Source organism: Myxocyprinus asiaticus, chromosome 13 (genome assembly GCF_019703515.2).
Source record: "Myxocyprinus asiaticus isolate MX2 ecotype Aquarium Trade chromosome 13, UBuf_Myxa_2, whole genome shotgun sequence".
Taxonomy (NCBI): domain Eukaryota; kingdom Metazoa; phylum Chordata; class Actinopteri; order Cypriniformes; family Catostomidae; genus Myxocyprinus; species Myxocyprinus asiaticus.
The window spans coordinates 9,604,769-9,619,792 of NC_059356.1; the positions used below are offsets into that span (position 1 = coordinate 9,604,769).

A 15,024-nucleotide genomic window follows, 5' to 3' on the forward strand; every position below is an offset into this window, starting at 1 on the left:
GGACACCTTCAGAACAACAGGAAACAGCGCAGCTGAATGAAACACAATGGAGGTCTCCTATCTAGAGTTCGAACTTGATATTGAGTCTTTTAAAAGTGGCACAAGATGCATGATAATGGTAATGTAGATGAAGCTCCTATGACAGGCCCTCTCTCTTCTTCACCTGTGACTCGGCAGTGGGTGGGGCCAATGGTGCAATGATGAAAAATAGGCGTTGATGTCTTGCTGGAGGCAGTCATTATGCGGATGTATTTGGTCCTTGTGACCTCACAAGTTCCACAAATTCCAAACAAGCCGTTTCTGGAGCTTGGTTTAGGTTTAGGTTTAGGTTTGAGGAAGTTTTCAGTTCTGAAACATATGGTATGTTTTTATAGTACAATGACCTATTATATGTCAAAAGATCAAGGATTTGATTCCTCATGTCATGACCCCCTTAATGGGTCTAAATTGTTGAAAGTGTGATCCTAACATGCAGGTGTATAGTGAAAGGCAGAGTGACATCACATTGCTCCAGGTCATTTCTAGGGACGGAAGCAGCCAGGGAAAAAATCGGAGACCACAGGAAAGAGAGCATACAAATTCCATTCAGTCCCTCACGCTCACAGACTCGCTAAATAAACTGAAAACAGCAGGTGCAATCTGATTCTTGCAAACATGCTAAGAGGCAGAGGGGGCAGCACAGGAAAAACTCAAGCTGGTCAGTTGTAACATACTAAATCTCTCCTGTAGATACAGGAACAGCTGGCGGCAATTTGGGTTGACTGTTTTTTGTGCACTAGGCCTAAACCCCTGGCTGTGTCTCGTTTGGAAGGCTGCGTCCTCCGGAGGTCGCATTTGTCGGCCGCATACGTCATCGAGGCTGTCTCGTTTCAGAAAAGCGAGTGGGACACTTCAAATGCAGCCTTCGAATGCAACCTTCTTTCATGGGAATTGGGAGAATGCATGAGATGTATCCTCCGTGGGCACTCACAACCCACAATTCTTTGTTTCAACGGAAATGTCTAAAAAAAAATTATGCCAATTTGCCTGTAAATATGATGTTCAAAAGCAAGGAATGTTAATTCCCAAGCTGAAGTAGGCCTACCTCAGTAGATGGGTGCAGAGTATATAATATGTGTAATTGTATTAATATATAATTAAAGTATTAGACTAAAAGTACACTTGTAAAATCTATTTTCTTTTCTCTTTACATCATTATAACTCTCCTAAAATTTACCTCATACATTCCCTTCCAGAGGGAGTTCCCGTCTCACTCAAAGCGCTCCCGCTTGTTAATAAGTGGCATGCTGTCATAGCAACCATATTACGTTCCGTTTACGTTTGTCCTACGAAGGCCGTCTCATTTAAACGAGGCTTGTTTAAAGGAGGACACTCAGTATACTGCAGCCTTCAAAGGACACATCAAACAAGACACAGCTACTATATCATTTATCTAAGTCGATTAATCCGCCAAGATTTGGTGATTTGACATAACCTGGGTCTGCCGATTACCATGTGTGCTTGGAATAAGTCTGCACTACTGAGTGCAAATTGTCTGTTTTCAAATGCTTTCAATATTATGGAACAAATGCTCATTTAATTTTAGCAACTTTGTGTTTGTCCATATGAATTGCATTTTTAGTTGGCACTCTGAAATTTGAATTTTTATTTTATATATTTTATTTTTAACATTGCGATCCCCTGCCATCCTATGTTTCAGAAATGAGAAATTAACTTATGTAGTTCATTTGCAAGAAGAAACAGACCAAAGTGTCTATAGAAACAGCTCAACTGAACCTCCGATCTGCGTCTGAGTTCAGTTTAACCTATTTGTGTTTATTCTGCAAAAATGACTGTGATCTGACTTCTCATTAACCCACTTATTACATGACTACTTGCAAATTAAATAAACAAATGGACTTGAAATATTGATTTGAAATAAAACTATTTCATTAGCTTACTTGTAGAGATCGCAGAGTCTAATATAACTGGATGCGTGGTCGTTATTCAGAAATATTAGTCTGCTGGATGGTGCAATTGACCAATCAGAATCAAGTTCTCAGGAGCTGTGTAACAATGGACACTTTTCACAAACTGGTGATGGTATGATGCGTTTCCGCCTTATTTAACAACGTAAATGTAGCAAACTTTTTTATATTTCCAATTTAAAAATATTTAGTGTAAATTTATAACAGTTTATTTTATATTATATTACCCTGGAATATATTTTAAACATTGAGTTACCACAGCTGTGATGAGGCATCTAAAACAACTGCTGAGGAAGTGACAAAAATTTTGGCTATTTCTCTCCTTACTGCATTTATCCAGCGCTCTTTATTTTTATCTTGTTTTGCAAAGCTGTGAAAGTGCAATCATTGATATTTTATGCAGTTGGAGCAAACGGGTAAGCAAAAATGTAATTAGCTGTGGTCTCTCATTCACAGCCATTCAAGTTTACCCTGCTATGACTCTACATCCGCTCTGCAAACCCGGATATGTGAAAAGGGTCCATTCTGTTTAATGACCAGTAAACTGTATAAATCAATTGTTGTTCCAGGCTGGAATAAATGGCTGCCTGTACATTATTCCATTATTCTATTATTTTATATACAGTATCTGCATTACATCGATTGAGTAAAAAGGACTTATTAAATACTGCTAAGACAAATATTTCGGCTCATGGTATCACTTATTAGTTTTTAACCAATGTTAAGTGTATTACCAGGCCGAGCTTCATTCAATGAAAGACAAACCGGAGCAATTTCTATAAAGAGTGCAGAGTCCACCTTTCCCTATTTTGTTATTCTGTAGCCATGTCAACGGCAAAGCACAATCACACTCGAACATAAATACCCACTTAACCTGAATGACCTACTCTTATCTCGCCATGACTTTTGTCAGTCGAAGACTCTTGCTTTATCCACTAAAACGCCCAGTTCCGTTAAGACAAGAATGAATTTTACTGCGCTGCACATGCGTTCATGCATTACTCAACATTTCCATGGTACCAGTAAGCCCCTATTGGAATAGACACAGGTATCTGAATAATATTCCAGTGAACTCTATGAGCTTAACATGATGCTCTGCTGTCAATGAGGCATGCTGAAATTCTACTCGGTCAAATGCCACAACAAAAATCTCTCCAACAAAGTGTGACGATGCAGTCATTATACTTGGAGATTGTGATGTCATACCTGTGTGGGTTACAGAGGATGCTACAGATGCAATAAACACAGGTGGCACAAGTGTGGTTGACATGTCGTCTTTGGTGGGTCAAGTTAAGAATTAAAGCATCTCCGCAGCTCTGACACATGACCCCACAGGAAAGGGGGTGTTTCAGGTTTGTTAATCTGTCTGTGACTGTGACAAGGAGGAGGGCGTGGCCGGGCTGTTACAATGGAAGCCCAGCACTGAATCAGCCCAATCAGCTAGGAGAGGGATAAAGGAGCTGGGGACAGCAGTTCGAGAGAGAGACGCATGCAGCAGTGTTCGTGTGTGCGCACGCTTTTTTGTTATGCTGGAAAGGATTTTATGTTGTGTTTTAATTAAAAGTGTTTTGGTTGTATAACCTGGTACCTGCTTCCTCCTTTCCCGATGAACAAGAGGCTTGTTTGCCACACTGGTGCCGAAACCCTGGACTGAAGGAAGACACGCTGTCATGGAGTCCTCTCCGCTGTTGTACGACAGGGAGCATAGGAGCCTGCTACCGTCCGCTAGGGGGCGAAGGAGCCGCTGCCGTCTGCCAGGGGGCAGAGGAGCCCGTTGCCATCCGTCAGGGGGCGGAGGAGCCCGGTACCGTCCGCCAGGGGGCAGTGCAGCTGGCAGAGGACCATATGGCAGCATAGTTGGGAACCAGAGTATTTTTAATTTTCTCTCTTTCTCTCTCGGGCTCTCCCGCCCTCTTTTCCTCTCCCCTCTCCCTCCCCTTGTCCTACTCAGATTCCCAGGAAGGCGTGGAAGACCGGCCAGTGGAAGGACAGCCGAAAGGGCAACACCTCACCTCCAGGAAGGGGGGGGGAGTTAGGTCGGAAGTTTTCCCTGGCCTGAATCTGGCATTGGGGGTATGTGACAAGGAGGAGGGCGTTGGACGCACGGTGCTGAATCAGCACAATCAGCTGGGAGAGGGATAAAGAGTCTCAGGGACGCCAGTTTGAGAGAGACGCATGCAGCAGTGTTCGTGTGTGTGTGCTTTTGTGTTATGCTGGAAAGCAGTTTTATGTTGGGTTTTGTTTAAAAGTCTTTTGGTTGAATAACCTGGTTCCTGCTTCCTCCTTTCCTGATGAACAAGAGTCTTGCCTGCCACAGTGACTCTCAAGACTATCCAATGTCAGCTCATCAGCCTGAAGTCGGCTCCGGTTTCAGCTCAACCGAGCACTCAGAACTCAAGAGGTTCCACTTGCTGAGGAACGGCCAGTGACGTGTAAAGCAAGGGCTGTGTTTTGATGTTATCTGTCCAAACAGAGGCCAGTTTCTGCTCTTATCACCTTTGAATAGGGAGAGCATTGTTAACGGCCTTTTAGGCGATGTCAAAATGTTACAGCCCTCTGAGGAAAAGGTCAAGGAAAGGCCAGCCACAATAAAGACCCAGATATGAAGAAAAGACAATCCATCACTCTGAAGTATGAATGCTGTTAAGTGTTCACACACACCCTCATAGCGGAACAATGTCAGTGAAAAAACTGCATTAGGAGTGTTAAATAATTATACAGAAACACAAGGAAGACAAAAATCATTTATCTAACTAAATCACAGAAAATCCAACCAATTGGTTTTTACACAGAACAGGTACACAGAAAAACTGCTTTTAAAGAAATAGTTCACCCAAAAATGTTGTCAATTCAAATCCAGCAGATTTTTTTTTTCTTCGGTGCAACACAAAAGGAGAAATTTTGAAGTTCTTTTCCACTCAACCAAAGAATACACCGATGAGGGGCTATCAAGCTCAGAAAAAAATACCACCATAAAAGCAACAAAAAAGTAGTTTGAATATGTGGCAGCACAAATGATATCTGAGAGCTATGTAGAAGGCTGTTGAAGATTTTCAGCTTGATAGAGGAGAAAAGTGTCGCCCTCCAGGAGCAAATATCAAAGGAATGTTCTGGGTTCAATCTATGAGTTAAAGGGATAGTTCACCCAAAAATGAAAAAAACTCTCATCATTTACTCACCCACATGCCATCCCAGATGTGTATCGCTTTCTTTCTTCTTTAGAACAGAAATTAAGATTTTCAGAAGAATATTTCAGCTCTGTAGGTTCATAAAGTGAATGGGTGCCAAATTTTTGAAGCTCCAAAAAGCCCATATAGCCATCATAAATGTAATCCGTTCGACTTCAGTGGATTAATTAATTAATCTTCTGAAGCGAAATGCTAGGTGTGTGTGAGAAATGGATCAATATTTTAAAATTTTTTTTACTGGGGGTCTGGGTAGCTCAGCGAGTAAAGACGCTGACTACCACCCCTGGAGTCATGAGTTCGAATCCAGGGCATGCTGAGTGACTCAGCCAGGTCTCCTAAGCAACCAAACTGGCCGGTTGCTAAGGAGGGTAGAGTCACATGGGGTAACCTCCTCGTGGTCGCTATAATGTGGTTCTCACTCTCGGTGGGGCACGTGGGGAGATGTGCGTGGATGCCACGGAGAATAGCATGAAGCCTCCACACGCGCTATGTCTACGTGGTAACGCGCTCAACAAACCACGTGATAAGATGCGCGGATTGACGGTCTCAGATGCGGAGGCAACTGAGATTCGTCCTCCGCCACCCGGATTGAGGCGAGTCACTATGCCACCACGAGGACTTAGAGCGTATTTGGAATTGGGCATTCCAAATAAAAAAATTAAACAAGGGTCGAAGTTGGCAAGTTCACACGAGAACCACGTGAAATACCGAAAAAAAAAAAAAATGCAGTGTTGTTTACAACAGAGGAGCATAGATAATCATACATAGATGCCACATCCATGATTTGATACGTCAACTGCAGCGCCATCTTGGAACAGTCAACAAGGAGAGCTGTTTGAATTGGTTTGAATACAAGTGAGTGAATGGAAGTACCGCGATCCATAGAAACAGCTGCTAATAAGGGATCTACGTATGAATATCTATGCAGAGGAGGCTTACACGTTTCCGTCACGTGAGAGGCAGTTTGAACTCCACCCTTGTCATTGTACAAACCTCAAGCTGGCCGGAAGCAAACATTTTTATTAAAACACCTAGAGTTTCACTTTAGCAGACATTAATTAGACCACTGGAATCATATGGATTGTTTTATGATGGCTATATGTACTTTTTGGAGCTTCAAAAAGTTGGCACCCGTTCAATTGCATTTTATGGACCTAAAAATCTTCATTTGTGTTCAAAGACAGTTATGTCTTTCTTTCCTTAGATGGCATGAGGGTGAGTAAATGATGAGAGAATTAAAATTTTTGGGTGAACTACCCCTTTTAGTTCAGTTAACAGCATTTGTGGCTTAATGTTAATTACCACAAAAAATTATTTAGTCTAGTCCCTCATCAAATTTAAAAAAAAGAAGAAAATTACTGTTACAGTAAAGCCGGCGCCACACTAGCCGATTTTTCCACTGATTTTCAGATGTGAGCTTCATTAACATAATCGACGGCTAGGTAGAGGGAGACGAAACCCACATTAGCCTCTGCCAGCAGGAGATCGTTAATCACTTGACCGTTTGGACTCCCTGTTGAGTTAATGGCTTCAAAAACTGAAAAATCACATTCAGCTTGTTTGAGAAAATTGTTCTGTCACCGAGGCAGACTCTTGTGTTCTCGTCAAGTGATCAATGAGCTTCTTCTTTTACTGAAGAACTGACAAGACGTCAAGCTGATGAATATTTTTGTCGCACTCAGCTGTATATCATTACAAACACTGATTGTAATACAAAATGATTCTGTCACCAAGTGTTTTGCCAAAAACTAAAATTAAATCAGAAAGTGGAGCCACAACAGTGTTTTTATTGAATGTAATTTCTTTACTCACTGAAAGCTGCATATGGACATATGTGTTCTACAGCGAGCCTTGAGGGGATAAATACACAGTCATGCACTTTCACAAGGAAAGCTCCATGAATCACATCCTAAGGGCATTTTCACCATTTGTTTCCTAACCTGATGCGTTTTCTCCCTAGGTTTGCTTTGCATAGGCATAGTATATGAACATGGCAATCGCACTCGGATCCGCACCAAAAGAATCGGTTTGAGACCACCCAGACGGACAAGACATCTGTAGGTCAGCTCTTCACTGTAATTCATCAAAACGTAGATATAGCCTTTTGAAGGCTGTATTAGATAAAGGTTGATCTCCACTATCGCTCCTCTCTTTTAGATAGCAGGAGAACAGACACAGGTAGGACGGCATCAGCAACTTTTTGACAGATAAAAACGTGGCTTCATTCTTTATCTTGGCCAAAATCAAGTAGTTTGGAGTCTGCTAATGTGGCACCAGCTTAAGGCACTTACAATGGAAGTGAATGGGGCCAGTCCATAAACATTTAAATACACACTGTTTCAAAAGTATAGCCACAAGATGTAAACATTATAGTGTGATAAAATCGCTTTCTAACCTTATCTGTGTAAAGTTTTTCGTTGCCATGTCAATGGAACCCTGTAATCCTATTTGATACAACTTTCTACAGATCACACTAAAATAATGCTCACATGGATAATGTTTACATCTTGTAGCCATACTTCTGAAACAATGCATAATTTATGTGTACAGTATTTTAATGTTTATGGACTAGCCCCACTCACTTCCAATGTAAGTTTCTTAATGTAACTGCTTCTTTTAAAACAAGCAAAGGATGAGTTGAAATTAGCCTATTTCTTGTGGTAATCAACATTATGCCACAAATGCTGTTGATCGAGCCTACTTTGTAGCTGACCTGGAACATTCCTTTAAAGAATCAGCAATAAAGTCCTTTTGAGTAGTTTACATTAGTTAAACTCTTAAATAACTGTTTGCACCCTGATTTCTCAAACCTGACCAAGATGTTTCAATAAACGCACTCACTCTAATAACATGATCAAGAGAGGCATAATACATCCACCATTATTATGGTCTGGCAGACAGAATGCAATGTCAACAAACGGCTCGCATATAGTCAAAGATGGACTATTTAACGTGCCAAACAGCAGATGCAACTGAGACGTGATTCGGCTACATAGCATTCTTTATACTGCGTTTTTATGACACATACTATCATATCATCAGTGATTATGATGCAGGTTATCTTTAACATGAGGAAACTGTGATGATGAAAGATAAAAAGTCAATGTTTTTCTCAGTATTAAGTGCTAATAAGGAGCAAGCTGCAGTGTTTGTCCAGAATCAAATTTCATTACTAATCTTTTAGCAGATGGCATCTGTGACTGGAGTGACCAGGAAAGCATAAAGCCCTCCGTGACTTTTCAATATCTCAAGACCTGGGAAGCACTGCACTATGGGAAGAGTAAATGGAAAAGTATTCACTCATTTCTTAACAAAAAGAATACTGGGTACATTCACTTCGACTCACCCAGTTCTCTGGAAACGGGAGATACGGCTGCATTCTCTCCGATCTTAGATACAGCATCAAAATACTGCTTTCCAGCCAGGGCCATGGCTGCAAGACAGAGATAAGAAAACGTTTCTATTGAGGTGTAATAGTATGTGATCGTGACTGTTGATCAGTTATCTTGTAATAGTCCATCACTTTGACAAGAAATTGGTTTAACCTGGGTTCCCACCCCTTTTGACCAATGAATTTCCATGACTTTTCCACAACTCCTCCCGTCCTTCATGATTACGAAATAAAAATAATTGTATAGAGATGGTAGAGCCATACGAAATCAGTTTTATTCTTTCCTAAATTTTGTTTTCCATTTTTTTCGGAATTACATATTTTAAATGCTGTCTAAAAAAAAATGAATGAATTCATTCGAATATAATTAAATGAAAACAGAAAGATTATTTGAAACAATAAGTTGCATTTTTTTTAATCAAATGAAAAGCTTCTATAAAGACTAGGGATGCACCGATACCACTTTTTCTCTTCCTCTGATATCAGAAATCTTAGTATCGGCCGATGCCGATCTGATACCAGTGTTTTTTTTTTTGCATAATCAGTTTAGAATATCTTTACATTATTGTGTGGAACTAATTGGGTGTGCTCTTTAATATGTAAAGAAACACAAACCTCTAACTACACATTATTTCAATATAAATGTATAGCTTATTAAGAAACACTTTATTATTAACTAGTCTACTGGATAATGTAGCAGCAAAATTAACAGTATTTCCAGTATAAATCATCAGTTGAAAAGATTTTATTTTTTAACTTGTATCTGGACTTTAAAGGATTCAGATCTCTTTTTTTGTTCAATTTAGTTGTAAGACATCAGCTCACTTTTCATTCACACAGTTATTTTTTGGAACCCATTCAACTTAAATATTATTATCATTTGTAAACAAATGATAATAATATTTATTATAATAGTAATATATAGTAATATATCTCAATCGTGCACCTTTTGTCATGGATCCACCAGTCTCTCTCTCTCTCTCTTTCTCCCTCACTGCCATCACAGCTGACAGTTACGTGAGCAAACAAGGTTTGAACATCAACCGTAACAAGCTCTCTCGTAAATGTAAACGAGTGTAAATGTCAACAACATACTGTATGTCGAAATGATTTATGCCCGTCACGCAATACATGAGCTCATTGATGTCATAAAATATCAGTCTGCTTTATTATTCTATCCGTTATTCCTGGTCGAAGTCTTCCGTATATATTTAGTTTATAGGTAGGGTTACATTCTACCCAAGTTTAATGGTGCAACGCTCACATATGTGTGCTGGAGTCACTCAGCACACCCTGACACCTTTAACTTTTAATCCCTCATGCTTTTATTTTGACATTCTGAACTCTTCAGGAAGTCCTGTATGTGTCTGTTTGTAGGCAAGTTCACAGTAGTTTAATTCGTTCTTATTCAAATTCTGGTAAAATGCACCTCCGGTGCCGTTCTAAATGCATATTATAAGTGAACCGAACTATTGAGCATCTACATCTGAGATGTTGTTCGTGAGTAGCGCTCAAATATTGTGCACCGCTGTGAAGGCTAAAAATAGCCGTGGGTGTGTGTGTGTGTGTGTGTGTGTGTGTGTGTGTGTGTGTGTAAACAGAGCAGCGGCATTCAATAACGCGCTGGAGCTGTGCGTGCATTTTATATATTTACTTATTAAACAGCCTTTTGTGATTCACAGAGCTATCGCACCTCTTCAAGTGGCTTTGAATAAAATGCATGAATCATATGAACTACTTTAATTGTGTTTTAATGGTTCTTTTGTCATTTTTTTTAGCTTGCCAGTAACGAACATGACTAACACACAGTATCGGATTTGGATCAGGCTCATCGGACCGATACCCGATCCGTTTAAAAACAACAGTATTGGATACCGATCCAGGTATCGGATCGGTGCATCCCTAATAAAGATCCTCAAAGCATAATCCAACACACAACATTAATCATCACACTAGGACAAGTTGTGAATTTATTTTGATTGTGCATTCAAAATTTTCATCCCAAATATGTCAAATGCCATGACATTCCATGTTTTATAGACTAGTTCATTCCATTTCTATGAATGGATTACGCAATTCCATCCATGTTTTCCGCACTGCGGAAATCATAGGGCCCTAAAATTGAAAAAGCAATTTGAGCTGTGCATAACTACAGAAATTTAGACTGACTTTCTAAATTATGACTTTTAAGACTTTTTAAGATCTCTGTTATTATTTCTATAAGATTTCCAGTCCTGGAAATAACCATTTTAAAATTCCCTGGGAACCGTGGGAACCCTGGTAAACACTTGTACAATAAATATTAGTGATAGACTGACATAGTTAACACATCTGTTAACTGGCCAAGCAGGCCAGGTTATCGGCAGGTGCAGATAATATAAAAATGCCAAATATTAGCTGATTAAACATCCAATAACCATGCATGCTTGGCTAATAAACAGATTATTAGGCCTTGTCAATGGATAATGAATATTTTCTGTTGTCCGCTCATGTAATCAGGACATGGAAAGGTAAGACTCACCTGAAACAGCTTTCTCGTAGCTCTTTCCCAGGTTTATGAGGTTACGCAGCCCTGGGTTGAACTGTTCCATAACATTCTATGAAGAAAGGTTTTTAGTAGGAATTGGTTAATACATCAACGTGAGCAATCCTTATATAATCAGCCCCAATCAAGAGAGTGTTTTGGTGTGGACTGAGCCATTCCTTCAATCAAATAACCTATTCAGTCCAATATATGAAGAAAAGTGTTGCTGATTGAATGTACTGTACAGGGTTACGTCAAAAGTGCCTTTCCTGATTTCAAGATGTAAAAGTGCGACTGCCTAGTGGAATAGTAATTTTTTAGTGGTACTTTAATTCTGTGGGTGATGAGAGTAGAGGTCTGCTACCTGACTAGAGATGCAGAAAACTCACAGTGAGATCGGAAAGAGTAGTCAACTTTTCTTAAGCAAAAATCGGTATATACTTACCGAAATTCACAACACTGCCCCCCATGGCCAAAGCGGTAAGTGTTGTTGGGTGTGTGGGCACATGTGAGCTCCAATTTCTGGGTGTAATGTTCACGTAGGGGCGCAAAAAGCAAGACGTGAAGCGAGTTGTTTTCAGTTGTACAGGCAGTAATACAGTGAAGAAAAATGCCTAGTATTCGATAGATACTAGGTTTCGATTCACAAATTGCGTTGTTTTTTTTTTAGGAAGTCCTTTTTGGTGATTCACAGTCTTCATGCATATCGCCTCCTACTGGGCAGGGAGAAGAATTTATGATAGAAAAATGACTTAAATATAGGGCTGGGCGACATATCGAATATTAACGATATAATCGAGATATTTTTGCGGACAATGCAAAATTTACCAATATCGTGAATATCGCAATGATTTTAATGTGCTTTCATTTGGCCATTAAGTTTCATAAAGAGCGCATTAGTAGACTCATTTTACAATACTTCAGGGCTGCACAATTAATCAAAATAACATCAAAATAGCAAATTGGTCATATGTGACTTATGAATCCACAAAAGGCTCTGAATTAACCCTTGTGCGACCTTCGGGACATTTTTGTCTTTTTCATTTTTGTTTTTTCGATCATTTTGGTGGTTAATGCCACCGGTATAAAGTTTGCCAAAGGTGTGTATTTTTTGGGCAATTTTGATATTTCAACCTCAGTTCCTATAATACATCTAAAATAAACTGTGTACACAAAATAGTTAGAATTAAAAAAAAAAAATTCCACCAGATGGCGCCATTTTTCTCATGTTTATCCTATGGAGCAAATACATGCTTTTTTCCTATTTTCTGTCTGCTGTATTATAGAGCACTGCAGGCCAGTTGAATAAATGATGCAGCTAAAATTGTGTGGCTGTGTTGGTATGGATGTCAGAGTGTGTTTTGTATGTGTGTCTTCAGAAATGTGTATGTATGTGTGTGTGTGGTGTGAAAAACCAACACTGGCATTATGTAAACAAACTGGCATTTAAAGGGTTAAAATCCTGAAAATTAATGAATATTTGGTATTTATAATCAGGACTGATGTTGGTTAAAAAAATTAACTAACTGAAAGTGGAAAATGGCAGTGTTTTGACGTGGACATTTTTGTCCTCCAAGGACCTCTCAGTAACTTTTTTATTGACACACAAGGGTTAAAGACAGATAAACACGGTCTGTGTGATTCAGAACAAACCAGTGACACGCTGATCTGTGCGCATGTCCGTGCTCTCAGATCAGTTCACGTGCATTATGAAATCAAAGTAATGCAGGTTCAAGCATTCACACAATTCCAAACATTAGGAACCGCTACAAGATGTTATATAAATCTACAAACGCGGCACAGAATAACAGAAGAGGAGATTAGAGTGTTCATCAAATGCAGAACATTGTAAACTTTCAAAGACACATAGACCTTTTTCACAGACTGTAAAGATGCATTTACACCTAATTTAGCAGCGTAAATCTAGCAAACTTTTTTATATGATCATTGTTTTAAATACAGAGTGTAAATTTATAACATTCTACTTTGTGTTATATTACCCTGGAATTAGTTTTAAAACTGAATTACCACAGCTGCAAGGGGGTTTCTTTTACAGCTGCTGAGAGAGTGACCGTAAATATGGCATCTTCTCCCATCTGACTGTCTTAATCCACCGCTCTCTATTTTTTTTTTTTCTTCTGGAAAAGTCATTAAAACATAATAGTTGATTTTTTTTCTTTTGTTCTTGGAGCAAATAGGTAAGTGAAAATAATATTTGCTGTGGTCTCCCATTCACCGCTGTCGAAGTTTACCCTGCAAACATTTACTTCCGCGTTCCAAACCCCGGAGTGTGAAAAAGGCTCACGAGAATTGATGCTGGCTACCACCCCTGGAGTCGTGTGTTCGAATCCAGGGCATGCTATGTGACTCAGCCAGGGCTCCTAAGCAACCAAATTGGCCCGGTTGCTAGGGAGGGTAGAGTCACATGGGGTAACCTCCTCGTGGACACTATAATGTGGTTCTCGCTCTCGGTGGGGCGCGTGGCGAGTTGTGCGTGGATGCCGCGGAGAACAGTGTGAAGCCTCCACATGCGCTGTGTCTTCGTGGTAATGCGCTCAACAAGCCATGTGATAATATGTGCGGATTGACTGTCTCAGACGCGGAGGCAACTGAGATTCGTCCTCCGCCACCCAGATTGAGGCAAGTCACTATGCCACCACGAGGATTTAGAGTGCATTGGGAATTGGGCATTCCAAATTGGGGAGAAAAGGGGAGAGAAAAAAACAAACACTTTTGAGCCATTTTAGAGCAAATACTGTACATAATTATCAAGCTATGTATCGAATATCATCAATAGGCTGAAAAATATCAAGATATAATTTAAGACATATCACCCAGCCCTAATTAAATAGTGATCTGTTTCTCACACACACCTATAATATCCTGTCTGGAAACATGGATTTAACCACTGGTGTCTTATGGAGTACTTTTGTTTCCTTGATCTCAAAGGTACTGGTCACCATTCACTTTCATTATATGGACCTACAGAGCTGAGATATTCTTCTAAAAATCATAATTTGTGTTCTGCAGAAGAAAGAAAGTCATACACATCTGGGATGGCATGAGGGTGAGTAAATGATGAGAGAAATTTCATTTTTGGGTGAAATATCTTAACTTGTTTTAAACCCGGAATATTCCTTTAAATATGTTTGTGCTCATTTTAAATCTGATTTTTGGGAGGTTTACAAAAAATAAATAAAGCATGTTTGTTCACATTGGGGTTGGGAGGTTACAAAACAATGAGACAACGGGACTATATAAATATAGTTCTCACAACATCTCTGAATTGTTTAATCTGGGATTCATTGATCAAACTGGTTTGGGTGTGTAAATAAATTTACTGTACCACATGTACAACATGGCAACCCTCTTAAATGTGATAAACCTGAAGAACATTTTGTTCGTCTTCTCAAGTTTACCGCATTAATCCTTAATTGACCCATTGTAGAAACGTTAAGTGTCATTCTCTCACCTTGTAAGTGCTCTCGGTCAGTTTATTCACCTCCTCCGGGTCGCGCGACATTCTTCAGCCCTTCTCGCGACAAGCGCGCGCACTCAAACACCGATCCGTTTGATCCGCCAAAAGTCTCCGGTTAATCCAATAGTCCAAAACAACTCGCTTTATCGGCTCCTGCAAGTCCTCATAGTAAGACAGGAGTCTACTGTAAATGTATGTTACAGAGTGACTGGGGTGTTCCTCAATAAAGGGCAGGTGGAGCTGAGCTGTGCTGAGGTAAGCCTTGCTAACAAACTTATAAGTGCGTGAATGTGTCTGTCTGACTGCGTCAGGGGCGGGAGAGATAGGTGAGGGGTGCGACGTCACACACACAGTCCACTCTGACAGGTGAACTCAGAAATACAATAAACAGCGCCATCTGCTGTTTATGACTTGCTATAATAAAATGGTTTACATAGGGGACAACAGTGTGTGTGTGTGTGTGTGTGTGTGTGTGT

The 15,024-nt window shown here is 39.9% G+C and overlaps 1 protein-coding gene across 1 annotated transcript in view; it reads right to left on the reverse strand.

Annotated features, from left to right (window-relative positions):
• Positions 1-14,813, reverse strand: part of LOC127450790 (brain-specific angiogenesis inhibitor 1-associated protein 2-like protein 1) — a 111,766-nt gene extending 96,953 nt beyond the window's left edge. Inside the window, exons 1-3 of the mRNA XM_051715148.1 lie at positions 14,543-14,813; positions 11,068-11,143; positions 8,502-8,588 (exon numbers count right to left, since the gene is read on the reverse strand). Of these exons, the coding sequence (XP_051571108.1) occupies positions 8,502-8,588; positions 11,068-11,143; positions 14,543-14,593 (214 nt within the window). The 5' untranslated portion in view covers positions 14,594-14,813. The remainder of the gene's footprint in view (positions 1-8,501; positions 8,589-11,067; positions 11,144-14,542) is intronic.
• Between the last annotated feature and the right edge of the window lie 211 nt (positions 14,814-15,024).